The 25,470-nt window shown below is 32.6% G+C and overlaps 1 protein-coding gene across 2 annotated transcripts; it reads right to left on the bottom strand.

Moving 5' to 3' along the window:
• Positions 1-11,434: 11,434 nt before the first annotated feature.
• Positions 11,435-16,663, bottom strand: LOC118038285 (protein GRAVITROPIC IN THE LIGHT 1). Of its 2 annotated transcripts, XM_073412700.1 has the most exons (4): positions 16,409-16,663; positions 15,509-15,622; positions 14,463-15,391; positions 11,435-13,210 (listed from the first exon to the last, which is right to left on the bottom strand). In XM_073412700.1, the coding sequence occupies exon 4, from the start codon at positions 13,208-13,210 to the stop codon at positions 11,822-11,824; it is 1,389 nt and encodes a 462-aa protein (XP_073268801.1). In that variant the 5' UTR covers positions 14,463-15,391; positions 15,509-15,622; positions 16,409-16,663; the 3' UTR covers positions 11,435-11,821. The 2 variants fall into 2 exon arrangements, with proteins under 2 accessions (XP_073268801.1, XP_034900493.1); XM_035044602.2 differs by lacking the exon at positions 14,463-15,391.
• Positions 16,664-25,470: the final 8,807 nt, after the last annotated feature.

The following is a 25,470-nucleotide window of genomic DNA, read 5'->3' as shown; positions in this document are numbered from 1 at the left end:
GTAAGATGTTTCTCCAATGGTGAGCTCTTAAGCTCTACACCATCGATTAGAAAGCCATGAGCCTTTCTCTCTCTATCTCTCTTTCTCTAATACAGGCTCACCCTTATATCATTCTTGGTGATGAAATAGGGCATGAGAACCTTCTATTAGAGAGAGGTTTTACTCGAAAGTGCGATATCCAAGATCATCCTTAAAGATAGCTTGAGGTTTAGGAACTCCATTGGCAAATCATGTCAATCCAAGATTACACCACAGAGGAGAAAATTCAAGATCACACATGGAGATAATATAAGGCTTGAGAGCCCTATTTAAGAGTCATGTTAGATTGAGACTACATTGGAGAGGCTAGAGATCCAATATCAATTATTGATGAATTAGTCAAAGGCCCCTTAATATCACTTACAGAATGTGTCAGTTTGAGACTACACTAGAGAATATAAGATTTGGAATCAATCCCTGTAACCTTTCATACCCCTTGATAATGTTGGGGAGGTCATCTACCTCCCCATTCTAATTTGACCACTCTTTAATGATGGGTCCCAAGCCTTTATACCATCACTAGGAAGGCTATAGGCCTCCCACTCTTCGATAAGATTTTTCTCTATTAGTGAGCTCTTAAACTCCACATCATCGATAAGAAAGCAATGATCCTATCTTTCTCTAGTATAAGTTCACCCCTTATGGTTTCCTTGACGATGAAATAGGGTGTGAGAGCCTCTTACTAGAAAGAGGTTGTACTTGAGAGTGGGATATCTAATTTAATTCCTAAAGGTAGCTTGAGGCTTGGGAAACTCATTGGCAAATCGTGTCTGTCCAAGAGTACATTGGAGAGCAGAACATCCGAGATCATACCTGCAGATAATATAAGGCCCAAGAGCCACACTAGAGAGTCATGTTAGTCTGAGATTACATTAGAGAGTCTAAAGATCTAAGATCAATTCATGGAGAATTGGTGAGAGGTCTTTTAACATCACTTGTAAAATATGTCAGTTTGAGACTACACTGGAGAATAAGGGATCCGAGATCAACCCTTATAGCTTTTCATACCTCATGATAATATTGAGGTGGTCATATACCTTTCCACTTTAATTTGACCGCTCTCTAGTTGGGGGCTTCCAAGCCCTCATGCCATTATTAGAAAGGCCACAGGCTTTTTACTCTTCGATAAGATTTTTCTCTAATTATAAGCTCGTAATCTCTACATCATCAACTAGAAAGCCATGAGCCTCTCTCTCTCTCTCTAGTATATGCTCACTTATTATGGCTTCTAAGGTGATGAAATGCTTCTAAGGTGATGAAATAAGGAGTGAGGGCCCCCCACTGGAGAGAGGTTGTACTTGAGAGTGAGATATCCAAGATCATCCATAGAGATAGATTGAGGCTTGGGAACCCCTCATGTCAATTCAAGACTACACTTGAGAGCGAAAGATCTGAGATTATACCTAAAGATAATATAAAGCCCGGGAGCCTTATAAGATAGTCATGCCAATTTGAGACTGCATTAGAGAGGCTAGAGATCCAAGATCAATTCATGGTGAATTGGTGATAGGCCCTTTAACATCACATGTAGAATATGCTAGTTTGAGACTGTATTAGAGAATAGAGGATCCAAGATCAACCTTTGAAAAATTGGTGAGAAACTTTTAGACATTAAATGAAGAATGTGCTCATCCAAGATTATATTGAGGAATAAAGGATTTGAGTTCAACCTCTGGAAAAATTGTAAAAGGGTTTTAAGTATCACCTGAAGAATATGTTAGTTTAAGACTACACTAGAAAATGGGGTATCCGATGTCAACCCCTAGAGAATTAGTGAGAAGCCCTTAAACATCACCTAGATATCTGTATGTAGGAAATGTATGTTAAAGATATATTATTTTTTTTTATAAACAAACATACATTCCCATTAAGGATTGTGTATCATAAGGTTATTTTATAAACACACATACATTCCCATTTAGTAGAAACATGTCTTCAAGGTGGTAGGTGTTTTCCTTGAATGCCTTGATAAGTCTAAATGGGTGATCTCATTTTGATTCAAAGGAGTAATTAATCCTTAAGATACACAAACGCCCATGAGTTGGTCCTTCATGGTTATTCCTCGAGGTTTCATTTCTACTAGAAGAATGATTTCGCGTGGAAGATCCTTCATGTTGGTTATCCTTACAAAAACAAGAAGGTTCATGTCATAACACAATAGCCTCTTCCACCTATATGTGTTTTTACATAACTTTTTTCACCTTGAACACGCTTCTGTCTGGTAAGGCAAAAAGTTTTCTCAATAGTGTATGTAACCTTACCCCTTGTATCAAGGCCTTTAATACTAACTTAAACAACTCTTCCACCTTGAGCATCTCTTTATTGACCCTTTTCAAATATGGCCATATAGACTCTTTCTCCCTTGTTGTGCAGACCATATCTTAGTCCTTTATTTGTTGGGATCTTGGGGGTCCAAGGAGTTTGGCATGGAACAACGACTACGATAACTAGTGTCCATCCTGCGGTAGCTAAGGGGTTACATTTGAAGTACCAGCTTTATGCATGGTTTTGCAATTGCACGAGTGACCTCTTGAGAGACTCTTATGAATGTCAATCTTCCTAGTCTTCTAAAAGTAGTGTAATTGTTTACGGTGTCTAGTGTGATCGATGGTCGTGACATTTGGGCATTGTGTGTTGTTGAGGGTGTCAAGACCTATTAGTGAGGATTTGCATTTGACTGGTAAGTTGTTGAAGGTCTAGTTGGGCAGAAGTGCCCTTGGTAACAGGTAGATTCATTATACGTCCTAACTCATGTATGTCTTTGTTGGTGCTATGAAATGGCCTGGAATAAAAAACAAGTTTTAGAAATAAACTAATGGTTTATATATATATATATAATATTCTCACAAACAACGCCAATGATGAGGTCCTAAAATATCCAAGTAGCTTAGAAACAAGGTTTACATGTTAGATAATCAGTTAATTTCTTAGTTCTAGCAATCCAATTTATTTTTCTATAAAACACCAACTAATATATATATATATATATATATATATATATATATATATATATATATATATATATATTTTGTCGTTTGAACCCTGCAAAATGTTATTTAAATTAAATATAATTATAAAAATTTCAAAATAAATTATTGATATATATTTGATAACTCGAATAAATTCAAACAATAAGTTACCACATTAACAGTAACAAGATGAAAGCAGAGCATGACCAGAAAAAAAATAAAAAAACTACATGAAGGATAAAAATAAATGAAAAAAAAAGTCTGATAATAAAAAAAACCGAATAACATGATTTATATATTAATTTTTTTTTTTGAGAATGGATACAATAAATTTATAAAAAAACTTCTATTTATCATAACTATATTCTTAGAGCTAAGAATACTCACAAAAGAGCTAGATATCTTTCCTACAACCGTATGTTAATTACATTCACGCGTATATATACTATTTTTAACCTGTAAACGAAGGTCCCCCGCGCAAGTGAATTAAGAACCTTTTATCTAAACTGATTTTATCTCTGAAGCATATTTTAATTTTTGTTGACTCTATTTTACTATCTAATTCTCTTTTGTCCACTTTCTAATGTCGCGTCTAAGATTCTAAGCTAATCCCATGATAATATGAACAATCTCTTTAGATAAACCCGACCGTTCGTGTTGTCTAGTTCAAAAGGAATTCGATTGACCGGATGCACTTCATTCCAAAAGGATAGTTGGAATCTTTTAGATTCAGATTATTATATTTCATATGTAGTAAGTGACATCAAAGAACTTCTAGAGACATTATTTTTTATTTCATTCTCTCTCATTCTTATTAGACAATATAATTTCGTCGATCCCATACATTTAATTGGATCATGGGGTCTTTGCAGCTGTTTTTCCGTAGTCACCAAGCTCTTTTTTATAAATATAATATATATATTCAGTTGTTTGAGGTGTACGAAATACTTGTAGTTATTCTTTTAATTTCAATGTTTTTCCTCCAATCTTACGAAAACTACAGTGCACTGTGATTCCAGTAGACGATAGTATTTTTCTTTAAAAAGTGTAAGAACTTATTGTTTAGGTAATAATAATCGTAAGATAATTCAGTCTCATAATGAATATAAAACAATTCTTAGAAACTCACTTAACAATTTAAAAACTTTCTAAGTTGAGATTCTTTAAAAGTGAATCAAAATAAATTATTAATCAAGATAGAAATTATGATCAGTCCACGTGATTTGGTCGCAAGGACTAAATTAATGTGTAGAATGGAGAAATAAAAGGGCAACGGCCATGAGTAAGATTCTTGGACCCTCAGCAATCAGGACTCTTACAGGAGGAGTACTAGTAGGAAGAACAAATTACCAAGAAATCATGGAAGGCCGGCAACTTTTCTTCAAATTTCTTAGACAGGCCTGCAAATTTCGTGTAGCGAAATCAACAAACGTAAGATATTCTTTTGTCAACGCCACACAGGTATTGACTTAGCCACTGATAACTTGAATCTTTCGCCTCTCTCACCCTATACACATGCTTATAAATAGCTGCCATCCAACATATCTCCTCTGCTACATATATAACCCAGATTTAATTCTTTTTGTAGCAAGTTTTTCATATAGGCTCGTGTAAGCACAATGGCATTCATCTTCATACTCATCTTGATCTGTCATGCACCGTCTTTTGAAGCCAGAAAGTTACTGAGCCTGGAGAAGAAAGAAAATCCTGCTTTGGAAGACAAGTTTACTCCATCTTTTCCTCCTGTTCGTGATGCGCAATCAATAGTCATCGGTAAAAGGTTCATCACGTCCCAACTTTCCAAAATCGATCGAATTTTGCAGTCCGTCCCCAGTCCTGGAGCAGGAAACTAGATGTCTTGATTTCGCATCACACCATTGATATACTTATAATATATGGTGTCCTACATATACCTAGCCGCTTGAACTTTATCATCTCTATATATATATATATTGAAGCATTTCTTTTAGAGAACTCGTCTTGTGGGGGCATCATTATTTATGTATTTTATGCTGCAACTTTCATTGTATACGGTCGCAGAGTATATATTATACAAAGATTGTTCGTTTGGCTCTTAGTAGTTGGAAGATGGAATGGATTGAGTAGATTCCTTATTGTATCGCTTCTACTCTTGCATTTGTTTCTAGTTACTAAACAAGGGATTCTTTCTGATCCTTATTTATATTTTCCATTAGATCGATCTTCTAAGACAACAAAACGATAACCTTGCCCAACTTTGTTCTTTTCCTTAATTCTCGATAGTTTCTGAACAAAATTATTTGCCTTGTTAACTACCTCAATTCTCGATCATCAGCGTGGAAGGCTAGAAATGAACTGGTGTTCAATGATGTGCTACCGATCTGGGAGAACATCTTCATGTTAATTTTTCATAAGAGAGTCAAACTAGGCCAAATTTGTGGATCATCATTTTGTTTATACCGCGCGACTGTGCAGAAATTAAGCTATGGACAAACTCAATCAAAACTCGGCTGGATAGTTGTATCATTGTTAAATACATAAATAAAGAATGCATATCTTTATCGTCAGTTATTCTTACTTTATTTTCGTACCTTTCTCTGTAATACTTGTTATTGATCCAATCAGGGTCACACACCCCTGTAGCACCCAGGGCTCACTTCTCCAAGACGGTAGCGAAGTTCTAAGTGAGCATCAACATTGTAGTATCACCAATCAGGGTTTCACACCCTGTGGCGTCTGGGACCCACTTCTCCAAAGCAATAGTAAGGGATCAATGCATCACTCTTTAGGACGGTTGTCAGCGCCCCCTCCTTTCCTTCTATCTACCCTTTTCAGTTGGAATCGAGAACTAATACATCGTCTATCCAACTCTAGTTACACACCCCGTGTGCGGTCTGGGACCCACATCTCTCTTAGATAGCATGAGTACCAGTCTCTACAAAATCAAGAGCGTTAGGGCGGCCTTATCAGGCTCACTGTCTATCTAACTCGGGTTACACACCTTTTTTGGATAGCATGGGTACCAGTCTCTACAACATCAAGAGTGTTGGGCGGCCTTATTATGCTCACACTGTCTATCTAACTCGGGTTACACACTCTATATGCGGTTTGGGATCCACACCTCTCCTGAATAGCACAGGTACCAGCCCTACAACATTAAGAGCGCTGAAATGGCCTTATCAGGCTCACACTGTTTATTCAACTCGGGTTACACACCCTATATGTAGTCTGGGACCAACACCTCTCCTGGATAGCATGGGTACCAACCTCTACAACATCAAAAAGTGATGAAACCAGCCCTTCTACAACAACACCTCTTACTAGTCCAAATAGGGCTACACACCCTTCTGGCGTCTAAGACACACTTCTCTAGGACAGTAGTGAGTGTCCATTGTTTTTGAAAGGAAGAATTGGGAACACATCTTGAAGATTCAAACAATAACTCTTTGGGAACACCATCCCCGCCAGTGAGGCCCTAACAAGAGGAGTATAAAAGGCACCTTGACCAGGGGCACGACTCAATTGAGGTCAATCCAAAGTCTCTTTAGCCTTAAGTCTCCCTATTTCTCCAAAAAATGAGCAGACTTGGGGGGTTACTAATGGGTCATGGTTTCTCAAATCAACCTCATTTAAGAGATAATGCACGAAAGTCATGACCTAAAATGAGGCTATGTCTTTTTAGGTGCCCAACCCCAAGTTAGGTTGGGTTACACCCACACCCGACTCTACAATGAGCCCGGACGCGACCACGCCCAACTTTACGTTGGGCGCGTGCATGTCCACGCCCGGTTCCACATTGGGCTCAGACATGACCACACCCCACCCTATGTTGGGCGCGAACTTGACCACACCCCGCCCCACGTTGGCCCGGACGTGTTGGCGCCCAGCTCCACAATGGACCTGGATACATCCGTGCCCCGTTTTCTCCTAGGTTTCGGGTGTAGATTGAGCCCAACATCCCTTAGATTGGGTGCATAACTGACGAGTTACTCTACATTAAGCCCCCCATACTTTAGGTATGGGTTAGTAATTATGATACCCATCACATCCTATTAAATACGAACAAGCAGTCTATGTTTATATTAAGTAGATATGATGGCACAAGCAGTAGAATAATATTATTCTATTGTTACAAGATTACATCTCTATCCCTCCAACGTTGTATGAAGCAAGTCAAGTAAGGTAATATAAAATGAAGAATGAATATATAGGGAGGGAGTTGAAAACCTTAGACTCCGAGACAAACACTCTCTTCTTCCTTAATTCTACAACTTTTTCCTTCTCTTCTTCTCTATCTTCATAAAAGCTCATTAATACTTCCATTAATGTCTCTTGTTACATAAAAAAATACATGGTACTGACTTGATCTTCGTAGGGCCCCCATCAACACCTCCGAGGGACTTTGTGCAGATATTTATTCCAGCAAGAGCTAATATTTCCCCAAAAAAAGATTTGCTTAAGGAAAAGTCTGTGTAGTCTTTAAATGGAGGTCATTGAATACATCATAAAAGATATGAGGTGATTTCAAGAAATAATTTAACCGAGATGTTTTCTTTGATTTTTATAACCTCATCAGAAACCAACCTAAATAGTACCTTGGTTGGCTTAAGCAATTCTACTCCTTCCATGCCACTTGTCTCTACTTTATGGAAATCGATCGATGATGGAATCCGAAGGACAAATTTTTGGTAGTGTTGGAGAGTCACGAGTCGCATTGCCCAAGTCTGCCTTAGCTCATCGTTTTTATTTAAGTTTGTCAAAAATAAAAAAGGATGCTAATTATACAAGGGCGAAGTGCACAGAAAAAGAATGTTCTCGAAAATTGACTGCTAGCCAAGTAACTCAATCTGTGACTATGCTATGGATACAAGTTACAAACAAGCTTGGTATGGCAAAGAGAAGGCAAAAGAATCAAGGCAGAAGACTCCTATAAACTTGTTCATCTAATGTGTTTTAGAGAATTCAAATCCCGGCACTATTCCTCTATTGTGTTGAAGTTGTCCTATACTGATTTTCCTTACCAACAAAACATTGATCTCATATGTATATAAAGCATTGTTACAATTCGTTGATAGGATTGTAAGATTAAGTAGCTAAAATATATGTAAAATTTACCCAAGCACATGAAGGAATCGGCAAAAATAATAATTAAAAAATTAAGATTAAAAAAAATCATATCAAAGTAGATAACTTAGGGTTAAACTCATATATATGTCATTCATGAAAGGGAATTTTACGGAGAACAAGAAGAATTGAACTCTTTTAGAAAAAGAAAAAAAAAGAAAAAAAAAACTTATTAGGAAAAAAATATGTGCTCGAACTAATTAGTCCTTTTCATATATAAAAAATAACCTATAAACATCTCTAACCTGAGTATCATTTTGTGGGTGAATTTTTTTTTTTTTTTTCTAAGTTTATATTGGTTAGTGAAAAGGGTTTTTTAGCCCCTTCCATCAAGAATATCCACAACCAACTTTAAGGTAAGAAGTCTTAATTTGATGCATGTGAATTGGTGATGTTTTCTAGTGTTGGAGTTTTTGAGATTATCAGCAACGAATTTTGCAAGGATAAGGCTTGAACTTGACATATCTTCCCTTTTGACTTCGAAAGGAGCAACACCAAACTATAATGAGTGATATCAATGATGAATTTACACACCAAACAATTCCATTTCCATTTCCATTTCCATTGATCAATATATGAATCTAATCCCAATTCCAAGCCTCCCTTCAGATTTATGCAACAAATGCACATGGTACAGTATTGCGCAGAGACAAAATAAATGGGCCACCAGCAGTTTTCATGGATTGTTAACCCTACCTAACATTAATTCCAATTTGTGATATTTTTTATATTTTATTTGATTTTGTGTTCTAAAAGGTTTTTTTTTAATTAATTTTTTTATTGTTTTATTTTAAATTAATATTTTTTTTATGATTTTAATCATTTTAATGTGTTGATGTCAAAAATAATTTTTTTAAAAATAAAAAATATTATTTTAATATATTTTTAAAAAAAATAATTTAAAAAACAATCGATACAATACTTCAAAACACTCTTGAAAAGATTTATGGAACCACTATCTAATTTATTCCATTCTTTTGTACATGTGAACAACATTGTGTTTGTTTATTTTTATGTTTTAAAAATATTTAAAAAAAATTAATTTTTTAATTTTTTTACTTTAAATTAATATTTTTTATATATTTTTATATTAAAAAAATTTAAAAAATAAAAAAATATATTATTTTAATACAATTTTATATAAAAAATATTTTAAAAAAACAATTATTATCATTCTTCTAAGCTCCTAAAAAAAATAATGAACCGCATCATTTTGATGAATTGAAATTTTCAAATTAGAGCTTATTCGGCAGTGTAGTTACAATTGTTTTTTAAATAATTTTTCATATCAAAATATATGTAATGAATTTTTTTATTTTTAAAAATTATTTTTGATGTTGGCAAATTCAAAATAATTTAAAAATATAAAAAAAATATTAATTTAAAATTAATAAAAAAAATTAAACCCGCTTCACATGCAAACAACGACATCGCATGTCAACTCATAACTGACCACATTAAATAAAGGTTGCATCATGCACAATTTCTCGACAAACAAGCTGTCCTGTCTTGTCTATGATACACAATCCAATTAAGGCTGTGCATTTCTAAATATACATTTGAGGTTACTTTATGGGTCTAAATCTAATTGCCCTTCTCCAAAGGAGAGTTGGACAGTCATTTTGCATACATCCGACAAGGAAAAAGGAAAAGACACGTTGAAAGATTCAAGGGACTCTTGGGAGATGGTGCAAAAAGGAGAATTAGTAATCGAGGCACACAAAGTAACTTCTAGAGACAAAAAAAGATCACTCAGATGAAGAAGCTGACAAAAAGCTTGTTTATCCAAGGCATCCAAAGCTTTGAGCAAAGTTACATTGCAATTATAATTATATATACTAAGAAAAAGCTAGGGAAATCACTTTATCAACTCACAATATCTTCTTTTTTCATTTCTTTCTCAAAACTTTTTCCCAATTACAGTGTTTAATTTCTTAATCAATTTGTCAAAAAACAATTTAAAAAAATATTCAGCAATAAAAAAACCAATGTGTAAAATAAAAAAAAAATCTTATGATCAATCTTAATTTCGGATAGAAAGATTTTTTTTTTTTTTAATCCACCTACTTCCTGTTTTCTTGCTCCACATTCCTTTTATTTTTTGCCTATTTTTATTTTAATCTAAAAATTTATTTTTTTAATATTTCAATACTTTGATTTCATAGGAAAAAAAATCACCTGTAAATAATAAAGGAGATGAAATGTTGATGAATAACTGTTTTTATTGATAAAATTCATTATTTTTTGTATCACGAGTTTCATTTTTTTCTAAACATATAAAAATTCAGGTATAATTTATATTTTTTTTGGTTGATTTTTGTTTTTCTTTGTGCAATTTTGGGGTGTTTTAGGGTTGGTTAGTAATTTATAAAGGTTTTCATGATAGTTTTGATTTGTTTTTAAGTAAAATAAATTGAAAATAAATTTTTAAACAAACAAAATCCCTTTTTCTGATTTTTCAACCAGCAAAGTGACAAGCGGATTCTAGACAGACACTCAACAGGTGAAAGGTCACTTGTTGCTATAGGGGACCTATCATTATAAGTGATCTATCACCTACTAAAGAAAAAGAAGAAGCACATGACTTGTTCTTCTCTCCAGGTAAAAAAACAAAAAACGAGTCATGGGCCTGGACTTCAAGTCCAAGACATATATAGGCCATTTTATTAAAGCCACGGGTGTGGTGGGCATAGTCTTTTTTTTTTATTAATTTTTTTGTTAATTTTATTTATCAATAATTGTTTGATTTTAATTTGAGTTTTATAATTTATTTTATTTTATTTTAATATTTTTTTATCATATTTTCAAATAAATATCTTTACTTTTAGTTGTTAGTTAATTTTACAGACATATATTTTTGTTACCATATAATTAAGTAAAAACTTTTTTAAAAAATAAAAAATAAAGTTATTACACCTTGTAAAATTCATGACTTGAGTTATAAATTTAGTAGACTAAACAAAAAAAACTAAGATCAATCCAATAAATCATTGTTTTAATATTAAAAATATATATGTAATCTTAGATTTAAAAAAAAAAAAAAAAAAACTAAACCTTTTAACTATTTATTTGAGTTCATTTTTATAGACCCGTTAAGTTTACTGAATAATGACCAGATAAATCCTAAATAATTTAATTTAAAATTTGGAAAGAATAGTTTCAAGATTAAATTCTTGAAATGAATTTAATAACATTATAAAAGAAATTCCTCCGACATTTAACATTTTTTGTTTTTCATGATAAAAAAACCTTCAGCCCAACCCACAATGTAACACGCGCCAGTTTTCTAGTTAAGAACTGGAGAATGACTTGGACGCAATAACTGCGAATAGAAAATCCACATTTATATTATACTTTGAATATTAGCATGTACATTGAGGGCATCCAGAGCACAGGGAAAGGGTGCAACACAGCTAAACAAGCCTTCCGTCAATGGCCTATTATTAACAAAATTGTTTCGTGGATTGAAATAAAAGATCCGAAGGTTCTTTCCTAACTACGGTCCCACGCGCTTTCTACATTCAACATGGCCATGAGAAAGACGAAGACCAGCTGAGTCACTGTTCGTCAACACATTCCAAGACCCCACAACAAACACTATGCAGGTAGGAAAAGCCATTTTTATCATCAGATTTTTACTCAAAAGAATCATGAGTAGTGGCCTGCACCAGTTCATTCTTCGATGTTGTAGGTCCATGCTCAAGTTTTTATCAACGGTTTACCTTGGTATGGAGCTGAGAGAGATAGACCTGGCACTGTATAACAGTTTTACCGATCCTAAACCCGGGAACGACGGTGAATGCCACCGGTGGATCAGCTTCCGGTGCATTTTCTGAAAGAAGTGCATCTTCGGCAACACATTCCATGTAAACTTCAGAGAAACGACACCCTCTACCGACTTGAAAGATTGAGGCTTCTGGGTCGAAAGAAAAGGCCAGGCAATGTAGAAGCCAGACCCGCCTAGCCATTTCAACAAATGTGGCAAAAAAACTGTTGTCGGGAAATTCACCTGAATTCACGAGGCTTCTTTGGTTCAGATTGCCTGAAAAGGACGTTTCCATCTGAGGGTGAATAAGTTGCAAATACTTGGCTCGACAAAATTTTGCAAATGTTGATTTGGGCTTGCGGGCAATGTATTCAGTTGCTTTCGCGGATTTCAGTTCAGTGAATCTCCTGAAAAACAACTGTTGCTGATTCTTTTTGTCTGGTGGAGATTCTTCCTGTAGAGAGAAATTAGGCAAATGGAAACCATCGAACATCTCTCTGCTAACAAAGCTTTCAAATGCAAAACATTTGTCATCTGCTCTCCAGTAGGCCACATCGGATACAATGGATTTGGCGGCGGCATCTAGATCCCAACCAGCAGATTTCATCTCATCAATCATCAACTTGACAAAGCTTCGAATGGACTTGTCTGTATGTCGTAGAACTGCAATGAAATGGCTGGGGCTTAAGCCTGATTGCCGTAGATTGCCAGGCATAGATAAATGTCCACTTTGATTTAACCTCTTCTCAAGTAATCGGTTTTGTCTATTAGATTCTTCCATTTTTTCTCTCAGATACATGATCTCGGACTCCTTGAGCCTCAACTGAGACTCCAATTTCTTCCCCATTATCTCATAGATCTTTGAAAGACTCTTCAGCTCCTGAATGTCAGCCAAAACCAGAGAGGTATCAGGAGAAGGATCAAACTGTTTTTTTATGTAGCACTGCTTCAAATCAGACAGATTCTTCAGCTCAGAGACTACCATATGGTCAGCTCCTTGAATCCCATCACCATCATAAGGAGACTGAGCATACTGTAACTGAGCATATGCAGCTTTTACAGATGATAAGCTAGCAAACAGTTTGGCAACGAGTACTTCCAAGGCCAAGCTTTTTTCATGTTCATCGTTATCATTAATGTCAAATGATTGCGGCCGGCTAGCTGCGCTTTTATGGCGATGCTTGTCATCCTTGACCTTTTCTTGGGCCACAACTTTCTGAACCCCGTCAACAGGAGCAATCCCACTTGCTGCTCGAAGATGAAGAACTTTGGCTACAGTTCGTGCAAATTTACTCTTCCTAGGAGTCACGGCGGATGGTTTTACTGAATCCATCTGCAGAAATTATTGAAAATAGTGACAATTGCAATGATGGTAAGAAGATCAAATAACGGAAATTATGCGATTGCAAATCTAAAGGGCGAAAGGTGAGAACAAAAAAGATTGAGGATGATGGTGAAGATAATGGTGTTGAAGCAAAGCGAAAAGCAAATACTTCAGCACCTATATCAAGGCCATTAATGGAGGATAGAGTTTCATTTTGCTTCTTCTTTTACCTTTCAAGAGTTCCTAATTTGCTTTCCTATTGAAAGAATAAAGGAGTCGGACTTTAAACGCGGGAAAAAAAGAAACTGGTGGAGAGAAGAACAGAAGCAGCAGCCAATTCAAGGACACGCACAAAAAGACAAGTTGAAAGCTTTATATGCTTGTCTCTATTCGTAAACTAGGCATCTCGGTAGGGATGCATAATTTATGAATCTAGCTGAGAGAAAACATTTGGGGAATTAACAATTTGATAGCACTTTCCATGGTTCTGCATAATTCTGTGGTTATTCCATTTCTTTTTTTATTCAGGCCAAGTGACACCTACTATTCAATTCAACATGGGCAGGATAACCACTTTCTTAAACTAATATAATAAAATTAATCCTTTCAAAATATCTTGGAATCCTATCCCCAGGCAGGAACTAGAGCCTTTGGATCGAATCACACAGCATTGCTTAGGCTACACTTGGAACAATCATGCCTTCATTCTAAACAAAAAGATATCGGATCCACTGAAATAACATCAAAAGAAAATCCACTGATATAAAAGCAAATGAGATGTCTAAGAAGAACGTAGCAGAGCTTTGAAACTCGCAGTCACAAAAATGCTAGCAAGTGGTGAATTTACTAACTTTGGGAGTTATTTCATGTGCACACCCCAAAATACTTTCAAATTTCCATCCATTGAACTCCATGTTCATTAAAACACCACAAAACAATTTACTCTCCATGGATAATGACTGTGTACAAGTTCATTTACCCAGTAAAGGTCCATCAGTCTTTTTTCAGCATGCAAGTTAAGTGCAGATGCACAAGCAAAATTCCCTAAAAAAAATTGAAATTAAGAGCCACAGCATGAGATACTTTTGGCTTAACAAGAAAGGCCTTGATAATATAAACTGAAGAAAAGGCGATATGATGTTTTGTAAGAACTGAAAAAAAATGCATGAATTTCCTTCTCAGAGATAAGACAAACTAGTATTGTCAATAAATGGATCAATTAACAACTCATTGACAACCATAATACACCAGAAATATTTACCTATCAATAAAGCTAATTTGTAAATGATATGAGCCTTAATTTTGCCAATGAAGCACACCTTCACACCACATAGAACCGTTGCATCAATGGATTTAATCCAACAAATTTTTATGATTGAAAAACATGTCAAATCAGAAAAATTGAACTCCTTTAATATTACCATCGATTGACTCCATAACAGTGAAGTTAGAGTCGCATCCATGCAAATGATTAAGTTGATGACAAATTGGGTGTGCAAAATAATCATAGCCCTTAAAATCTTACAAGAAATACACATCCATCTTGTTGGGCTCATGTGATATGAGGATCATTATTGTATGACAGTATAAGGTATTAAATTTCTCAAAATCCAGAATTTTGGGACATTTATTTTTCCAATTTCATGAAACAAATAGCTATGATAAGGTAAGACAGGCAAGTATTGTTCAAATGAGGGTACCTCAAGTATTATCTATGCTAAGGGTTTCTCAAGTCCTAACACTTGCATCCCAGGCCCCTAATGTCTCGACTAATTTCTGGTCCTGGGGAGCCCCCCGAAACCTGGGGAACCAAATCTTATTATATCCACAAAAAAGATGATAAATAGTGGATAAACAATGGATCATTGTTCATCTAAGAAAAGTTGTGGTGGATCTTGCAGCTCCTTTTTTCATAGAAAAAGCATGTTATTTAGCATAGTAACTCATTCAGAATGTCTGAGTTGTACCCTCCCTCTGACACACGAATTATTTCTGGTGTAGGATTTTTATGTTTTTGTAAGAGACAAACACAACTCCAGTTGTATCTAATAATTTATCCCTTCACACAAGAGGGCATAATAATAAACACAGGGATATGTGAGGCACGTGCATGATCACTGATGCTATCTACGTGGCAAGCACGTGTGAACACCAACCCCAGAAATCACAAAGCAGGTGCACATACATCAGCTCAACACGGTAAACAATCATCATATCATAACCCATGAAGTTAAAGCCTGTTTTGTGTCAATGAAAACGGAATAAATACTATACAACTACTGAAAGTATCACGAGAAATTATCATACCTTAAGAACCGTACGAGACTTTGTCAAATTCTCTTCATTGGGACGTACGCCTCAAGAAAAACACAAAGGACACCCCCTATTGCCGACCCCTTCAAAGTCTAAAGAGACTAAACCCTGCAATTAAACCCCCTATATATATATAAAATATAAAGACACGTTATTAGGAGGAGAGGGGCCAAAAAGAAGCCTCAAAATTAACAATAAAGATATATACTGCGTCCCTCTATTTGAAGTAATCAGAGAAAAAAAAATAAAAAAAAAGAGGAAGGGGATAAAAAATAAGAGTTTAGACAATAGCAATACTTTTGAGCTCAAAAGAATGATAAACAGAGCTCAAAGAAATAAAAAACAGAGAGGGAGAGATGCATCAAAGGCCAAAACAAACAATAAAGAAATATATACTGCGTCCCTCTATTTGAAGAAATCAGAGAAAACAAACAAAAAAAAAGGAAGGGGATCAAAATAAGAGTTTAGACAATATCAATACTTTTGAGCTCCAAAGAATGATAAACAGAGCTCAAAGAAATAAAAAACAGAGAGGGAGAGATGCATCAAAGGCCAAACCAATGATTTTAAACAAGAAAAAAGAAAAGCAAGGAAATCAACAAAAATAAACTGAAGGACGAAAGAGACAAGCTTGAAACAAACATAAAACAAGTTCAAAGACTACCGGTGATCCCACGATAAAACTAATGCAAACTATCAAAAGCACCAGCCTTTGCTTTTCAAGACAACAGCAACTAGCACCCTTTTAGCTCTTTAAACCATACAGACATCTAAATACACATATGGTATCTTATAACTGGCTGTTAAACTACCATATCAAATATGCGGAAGCAGGGAACAAAACCCAAAAATGGAAACTTGATCAAAAACCAATTTCAACCTTCAAGAACTTACCTTACAAAGAGGAAGAAACTCTTCAACGCCTTGAAAATATAACAATCACAATATTTTAGCTAACAATCATTCAAGAAGCTGAGGCTTTGTTAAATCTCTATTGCCATTTTAAAGACAGAAAGGATTAAATAATAAAAAACAAGAGCAGGAAAAGAGAAAAATAAAAAAGAGAAACTCTGGGGGAGAGAAATCTGAGCTTGAAACTGAGAGGGGCTAATGTGAAAAGACAAGGGAGGACACAGAATGGAAAATGTCCGACAGCGAAATGCGTTGGGAATAAAAAGAGAGGCCTGGGTTGGGTCGCTTTCCATGGTTTATCTAGTTCAGCATTTTGCCCTTTTTGTTGTGAGATATTACTAGCCGTTGTAGCAGGAAAGTTGTGGAGATTTGGGAGGAATATGGGGATAGTATGGGTATTTCGACGAGACAAGTCTGAGGAACATGGATCTTACGCAAGGGCACAACAAATAGACATGGAAGAAACGAAAGGTCGGCATGAGGCTTTGGCGATTTTCTTATGTGTGATTATATGGACTGTATACAGATGTGCAAGTGATCTCCATGGTGAACAAGTGGCAGAGAATTAAACTTTTGGTGGCCCATAATTGACTGATTTTTAGAGAATTGATGGGTCTTGTCGGCTTTTGATTTTCACATGGGTGTTAAAAAAAGAAAAGAAAAGGGATAATTTCTAATATTTGTATCATATCACTGGAATCAAACCTTTAAAATCTGATAATATAAATATTAAAACAAAAATTGAAAAACTAAAATATAAAGATTACAAGTTTAGTGGCAGATTCAGATTTTTAACTATCAACCTTACTCCATACTTATTTTGCCTTTATATTTAATATTTTATAGATTGAATATTTATTTTCTATTAACTTATTTTTTATGAAACAAACAAGAAATGGGGTAACTAGTTTATTTGTTGAAAGAAATAGGGTAACTAGAATTTAATAGCAATGTAATGTGTGAAAAATAGACATAATATTATAAATATTATGTTATCTATTGTCCATGTTGTATGTCTTTATTTAAATGTAGATCAATAAAAGTTAATAATACAAACCTAATTCATGAGTATTTGTAATATCCACAAAGAATTTAGCCCAACATAATTATCCAACTTGTTCAAATAAATAAAAATAAATAAATGGAGTTTATAATTTATAAAATATTAAAAATTAAATTGAATACAATTATAAGTCCATACTCAACTCGACTATATACTTGAATACCTCTAATTTCCACCATAACCATTGACTAACTAGTTCTTATGAAATTGGAGATAAAAAAAAATATTAAGTGTCTAGATTTTTTTTAATTTTTACATTTGAGTCTTTCAACTTTAATTTAATGCTTAAGTTGCTCATTTTAAAACTGAAATTTTTAACAAAATTATATTGTTTTATGATTTTAACATTTTATGTTATGGGTTGATAACACATTAACACCACGATAGATAATTGAGAATTGTTTAATAGATAGGGATCTAATTGAAAATATATTTTATTTGAGAAGTCCATCAAGAATTGGATAATAATTGATGGACAAATATACCCTTTCGTGTTCTTTGAAGAAAAACTACCATTTTCCTTTTCCAGTTATATTAACATCGCTAGCAATGCCTTTAAAAAAGATAATAAACAAAAAGAAAACTCTTATATTAACCTCTATAATAAGTGATGGATTCATAATTTATTCATGGTGTTTTGGTATGAGATTAATATTTAGAAGAGTATAAAATATATTTTTAAAGGGTAAAGTGTCCAGGATGTTTTATATATATATAAGGATCATACTAAATCAAATCAATTTTAATGTATATGATTATAAAATATTAAATAATGTATATTTATGGGTTCAAAAGTTAAGAGTTGGAATAAAAAAGAAAAAAAAAATGAAAGTTAAATTTTTTGAAAAAAGGAAAATGCACAAAATCCAACATTTTCCCTCCTTAAAAACCTTTACTCCTCATTTCTCATGCTAACATTTAATCTCTTTTTTTTTTAGTTAAATGTTAACTGTTTTAAAACTTCCCTCTCTTTCAATATATATATATATATATATATATATTATCATAAATGGATAAAGAATGTCAAAAACTATAAGGATGATTTTTCACCCATTTATCCTTATATCAAACATATGTTAAGGAATATGAGTAAACTAAACTTCAAAATTATACAAAAGTGATTTCTCAAATTATTTTATTTTAGTTGTTGATGTAATATATAAAGTGCTTGTCAAAACTCATGGAAGGATTACAAAATTGATTCTAGCTTTTTTTTTCCATCATTTTTGTTCCAAGTTCAATTAGTAAAATATAGAAAATCAAACTAACTTGGTGGATAATTACAAGTTTCCCTTCTCTTAAAACATTTACCAATAGTTAAAGTGGGTAAGCAATAAGGCCTCATATGTCTTTTGCCCGTAATATTAATAGCTTATTAGAGTAACATGAGTGTGTATTTGGTATTGCGGTAGTTTTTTTATTACAGTTTAAAAAAATTAATTTATAAAAAACTATAAATTATAGGTTTTTTCTTGATAAGATTTTAAAAGAGAGATTTTAATGGAATCCATGTAAAAGTATGATGTATATTGATTAACTAAAAACTTTTAAATATATAATTAGGACAAAACATAGAATGCATTATATAAACAAACAAAACCTCAGTCTATTAACTATATTTGAATTATGCTAACAATTTGGTTAGAAAAAATTCATTCAATCCTAATCCTATATTTAAATTATGGTGTATATATTAACCAGAAACTCTCAAATATAAAATTAGAACAAAACACAAAATGCATTGAGAAACAAACAAAACCTTAGTCTATTAAAGAGTGTGTTTGGCTTAGAGGTGTGGTGACTTTTTGTCAAAGGTACAATACCTTTTAAGTACAAACCACACCTTTAAAAACTACAAAAAAATGTTTTTTACTCAAAAAAACACAAGCTACCTCCCATTCAAACACTCTCTAACTATATTTGAAATAAGCTAACAATTTGATTAGAAAACATTCATTAAACCCAAATTCTATGTTCAAATTATTTTGATGATTTTTTAGAAAACTAAAATACATACATCCAATTTTGGCTAGACAGTTCCTTGTTTCATTTATGACATTACATCATTTATAACTAATTTCTAATTTTTTAAAAGTTTAGAGCTGTTGATATCCTCACATGCGCTCACATACTAACCCATGGTCTCCTAATCATTTTTCCCTTATGTAGATTTGTTTCCCTAGAAATTTCATCATAATCATACCTTTAAAAAAGTACAAGTAATGAGATGACTTCTCACTCAGATAAGATGGGATACATGTCATTCAGGTCGAGTTGCAAGCTTTTCAACACGCTTCACCACCTTGAATGAAATTTGAACATGTAACATTAATGTTATAAAGGTTAGGCAAGGACTTCGTCTTCATGCCACAATGTCATTAAGACTTAGAGGGATAACTAATATATTTAGGGATACAAATACACCTAACAAAGAAACCTACTCAACTTTATATTAGCACTATAAACGATAAGAGGCTCGTGTAACTAGGACAACTCATCTAGTCTACCTAGATAGCATAAACCTATAAAAATGACATCTAATCAAGTTAATGGGGCTCAAAGGAATATCCCTTAGGCAACATAAAAGAAACCCTACCTATCTCATGTATAATTTTACTTAGCATTAAGGTATGCCTATACCAAATGGTTGACACATATGACATCATATTTTTTTACTGAATAGCTAACCATTAATCATTACAAGCTATTATTCTAAATATAGCCTTTATGATTGATACCGTAATGTTTTCCCTTATATACCATTGTTTTTATGCAAGTTGGCATGACTCATGACCATATAACGCTCATTAGCTATCAAGTGAAATGGTTTTAATCTCTCGATTCCTATTTTCTTCTTCTTCAACCTCTAATCATCTCTTTTCTTATACATTCTTTGCAAACACATGCACATAAATCTTTTCTTGATTCCAAAAACCTTGTTCTCGTACTGACTTAATCATCGAAGAGTTTTTATAATCCACATAAGATACTTGTTTGGCAAGTTTACAACCCCATCTCCATCATCTTTCTAATGAATGACTAGTCACTTATCTTTAACATGAAAGCTTGTTTGTTTTTGAGAATTTATACACTCGTCATTATATGTACTATAGAGGTATAAAAAAACTTATAATATAGATATTATGGAGGATCTCTTTAGATATGTACTATATATGTATAAAAAAACTCCATGTTATATATTTTCATATACTTGCTAAAAAAAAATGTTTGAAATAAAATTATGAAAAGTGATTAATATATGAAAAGTTAATATAAGTTCATAACCATAGCAATAGTCAAACAAGTCTCCTCATGACTTCATTTGATTGAGCAAAACACAACACAACACAACATCTCCATCCAAAAAAATTGTGTCACAATCACTACAAATTTAAGATGTATTTCATTTTGATTTTTATAATTTCAACTTCTAAAAAACAATCCTAAAATCTTCAAACAATTTCAAAATCACCCTGACAATAACAATTCCTTTTTAAATTCAAAAACAAAACTTGTATCATAAATTGTAAATTTTTTATTCGCCGTAACATGACATAACATCTCTGTCAATTGTATCCCAAAACTTGTTTCTTATGATAAAAATGACATGGGTTCATCAAATAATATAAAAAATGAAAAATATCAGATATTTTTATGGAAAGAATAAAATTAGAAAAACAAGTTACTCAAGGTAGCAAGTCTACACATATATGTTGCCACGTAGCATGGTCGGTTTAAGACTTGAGAACTTTGAAAGTATATATTAAATAGTGATAACGAAACACGACCCCGCAAGATACCCACCATGATTTAGCAATGACCAGCAATCACGCGTGGAATGTGGCTGTGGTCGCCTGAGAAAAAAATTAAAAAATTAGCTAGAGCTTTCATATTGACCAGGGCCCTAAGAATTTAATTCCACCAACTACATAATACATCCAAAAGACAAATCAATCCCTCTAGAGTATTGTTTGGATCATGATTTATATAACATGATTTCTCCCATATAGGTCAAGATCTAAGAAAGCAACATAAATTAATGATGTGAAAATGACTCCCCATGCCAATTAAGAACGAAGAAGAAATCTCTCTATGTCGTTCTTCTTGGTTTTTTTTTTTTTTTTTTTTTTAATTTTTTAATGTCCATCACTTGTCATTCCTAAAAGGGGTGTCTCATGGGAGTTTCTTTATGAATATAAAAGGCACACAAGTAAAAAATGTGCTGCCATGATTCATGATTCATGAGTTTTTTATCAGGAGAAAAGCTTAAATGTTCTGTGGTAGCTAGCTTAGATGGAACCTAGGTTATAATTTATAGTACAGATAGTATGGTAAATTATAATAAATAAATTTCGTGTTTAATGAGCTTAAATTAACGACCATGTCTACTAATTAATTGGAGAGCGAGTCTACAACGTAAATTGCAAGGGAGTCGTGTGATTCTTTTCGGGCGATGCTACTATAGACAAAACTATTCATTTTCCTCTCAAGACAAGTTCTTTTTCTGGCGTCATTCTCACGGGATGATACAGCTTAGCAGGGACTTTTCTTAATATTGATAGCCTCCTTTAATTATTTTCGTATTTTCCTTTTTTTTTCTTTTTTAATTTTCGTTTTAGTAGTTCGTAGTATGATTATATACGGTATTTTCTGGCTACATTTGTGTTCCAAGCTTGTAACATGGTCTATCCATACTGATGGTTTGATTTGTGAGTTTCACGAGCATAGTTGAGTGTGCATAGTTGTATAGTTTGATTAACATGGTGCCTAAGTTTGATTTGTACACGTATAATTTGCGTACTAAAAATAAACAAAAAAAAAAAAGAAAAAAGAACAGAAGTTCACACAAAATTAAGCACAAAGCTTCAGCGCCATGACTGGTTTGGGATTATCTCATGTTCATCAAAAAGTTATACAGAATTATAAATTGACTTGATATTATTATTTCTTTTTCTTTGATATTCTTTTATTTAATTTTTATTTATTTTTTTATTTTTAAAATTTTTGTTAACATGAATATGATAAGTAAAATGGTCAAAATTATGAAATGACCACAAATTGACAAAATTGCATCCAAAATAAATGTTTTGGAATTTATTTTTATTTTTTTAAAATAAATTAAAAAATGGAGGTAAAAAGCATGCAAGTTATGACATTTATGTTTCATGTTAAAGAACTATTGTTGGAAAATAATTTTTAATAAAATTTTAACTCTAAAAATTTGATATTAAATGTTCCCATCAACCATCATCTTTAAACATATTTCTAACATTATCACCTTCACTTTCATGCATATTGCAGCTAAGACCTCACCATTTAATATTTATGATTAAATCACTCAATATTATTTCTTTCTAAGTTTTTCTAATTAAGAATATATTATTATATTTCTAAAATTAAGGTTGTATAATAATGTCCGTATTCTTTTGTTAGATAAATAGTTTTTATAAACAATAAATATTAAACATAAAACAGTTTTTAGTTTCTAAAAACAAAAAATCAAAAACAAAAAATGAAAACAAGCAGTTAATTTTTATATAACAAAAAACTGAAGTTGCAAGTTCCTTAAAGTCATCTTATATGATCTAACTTAGCATGCATATATATATATATATTAATGAGAGGTTGAATGAAATGAATTTCGGGCTAAGGCCAGACTTCCCAAGCACAAGCAACCTTGTTATCGACCAACAGCCGCGACATTTTTTTTGATTTTTTGAGCTTTTGTGACTTTTGAAGTAGAATATTTTGGTAATAGATGCAAGTTATAGATGACCATTTCATAAACAAAAGTAAAACAAGGGAGGGAGGGGGGCTTAGTTCTTCACATAAATAAATTATAGATAGTTGAGGCGTCTTAATCTTACACACACACACACACACAAGTCTTTGCTATGTCTAATCTTAACAAGCAAGTTATATTGTAAGTCTGGAAATGCCTTTCGTGTCTCGTAAATGCTCCGAGTCACAACAACGACAGGTTTCTTGTCGATTCTTGCGTCAACGGTTTCACTTCTCATTTTCAGTTTTACTCTTCGGCTTTGCTCTTACTTCATCATAGCAGTTGGAGCATAAATGAGAGCAAATGATCCATTGTGAAACGAAGCTTCTTTCCATGGCTTCTTTTACTTCATCATAGCAGTTGGAGCATAAATGAGAGCACAAAGTTTTACTCTTAACCTTTTCACCTCTCAAAAAATACAAAAACAATTTCTCTCGTTTAGTTTCTGATCTGATACATGCTTCTTTATCGTGAAATTTAACACATTGTAATTTGTAGGTAAGATGAGTGTTATCCTTACCATGTATTTTACATTTGAAAACCATTTGTTGTAAATTGCTTCTAAATTGTTAACTAAGAGCTAAATGAAAAAATAGAGAACCAAAGTGAAAAAAAAAAACAGGGAAAATAGATGGTTGTTTCAAAATTGATGCAAAAAATAAAGCTTGGTCCTTATACATTCCAAATGATCAACTTTCAGACCCTTTTGTTATATATATAAAAAAAGAATTATTTTAGTCAAAAACTTCATTTTCTACTCCCTAGTTTAAGAAAAGAGAGAGAACATCGCTAAATCTAATGGTATAGAGAGAAAATATTGATTGACGTCGATTTTGACCATAAAAAAAAATTGATTTTAGTATCAATGGATTTCATTCGATGAGAGAAGTTTCATTGAGATATTTATTAGTCTTACCATCACTCTAGAGGGTAGATTTGAGCTTATTTTTTTTTAATTTAAGTTTATTTTGATTTTTTCACTACTAGAAAATTGATAAATAGCAACGGAAATACCAGAGGAAATATTTTGTTGGTACTTTCTAACATAAATAACAATAAAAAAAAGTATATTGATAATTTATGATGGAAATTACCACATAATTGTTTTCATTGGTAATTTCCAACATAATAGAGAAAATAAGAAAATTATAAAAATTTCATTGGCAATTCTATCAAAAATATTACACATTAGTATTTTCCAAAAGAAATGCAACAAACATTCCATAAGAAAAATAAAATAAAATAAAACTCGATAGCTCTGATCTTTCCTCATTTTCTTCTACTTCTACATGCCTAAAAAAAATAATAGCCCCATCCCCTATTTCCTCACAAATCAAGCCACCATCCTCACAAATCTAACCACCCCAAACCGCTAGCAAATTTATCAATAGTATCAGCAACCATCTCTTGGTTTAATTTCTTGTGAGGTTTTGCTACACCAAGTAAGCAAATATATCCTTTTTTTTTGTAACCCATCTATAGTTTATGATAATTTATTGAATTATTTTGTACTTTTTGTAGTTTGGTTGTTGTATATTTAAGTGTTTTACGACTTTTTTTCATAGAGAATTTTATTGTATAAATGTGTGATTTGTATGTTAGGGTCTTTTTAGGATTTGGAGGAAATTGACTTCAATTGTCATTTTATGAGAATGAGTTTGATTTTATAATTTAGGTGTGTTATAATTGAAAAAATAACAGGTTATTTTATGAGTACGAATTATATTTTGTTAATTTTATTGTTAAGTTGAAAATTTGTGAAAATCTAGAGAAATTGTTATTTTTATGAAATTGATAATAATTAAAATGTATTAATTTAGATTGAATAAGTTTGAATTGAACAAATGATGGATAATTAGTTTGGTTACTAATTATTTGTTGTTAATTTTATTGTTTAGTTCACATTTGACGCAAAATTGAATTTATGTAAAAATAGTAATTTGTTATTGAATTATGAATTCATTTTTTTTTAATAACTTTTGAATTGATAGTTACATTATTAAAAAAATATATCTTCATCAGTATTCTATATAGGTTTTTTTAAGTAATGAATTATCATTCTTGGATGTCTCGAGATTCTTTCGAGTTGTATAAGGAATATTATTGTAAAGAGGTTGAGGTTTTTATAAATTTGTACTTTTTAATCCAAAGAATGTTAGTGAAGGTGAAATTAGATGTCCATGTTTGAAGTGTAAGAAT

Source organism: Populus alba, chromosome 11 (genome assembly GCF_005239225.2).
Source record: "Populus alba chromosome 11, ASM523922v2, whole genome shotgun sequence".
Taxonomy (NCBI): Eukaryota; Viridiplantae; Streptophyta; class Magnoliopsida; order Malpighiales; family Salicaceae; genus Populus; species Populus alba.
Note: the sequence above shows the minus strand (reverse complement) of the source record. Positions and strands in the feature narration are given on the sequence as shown.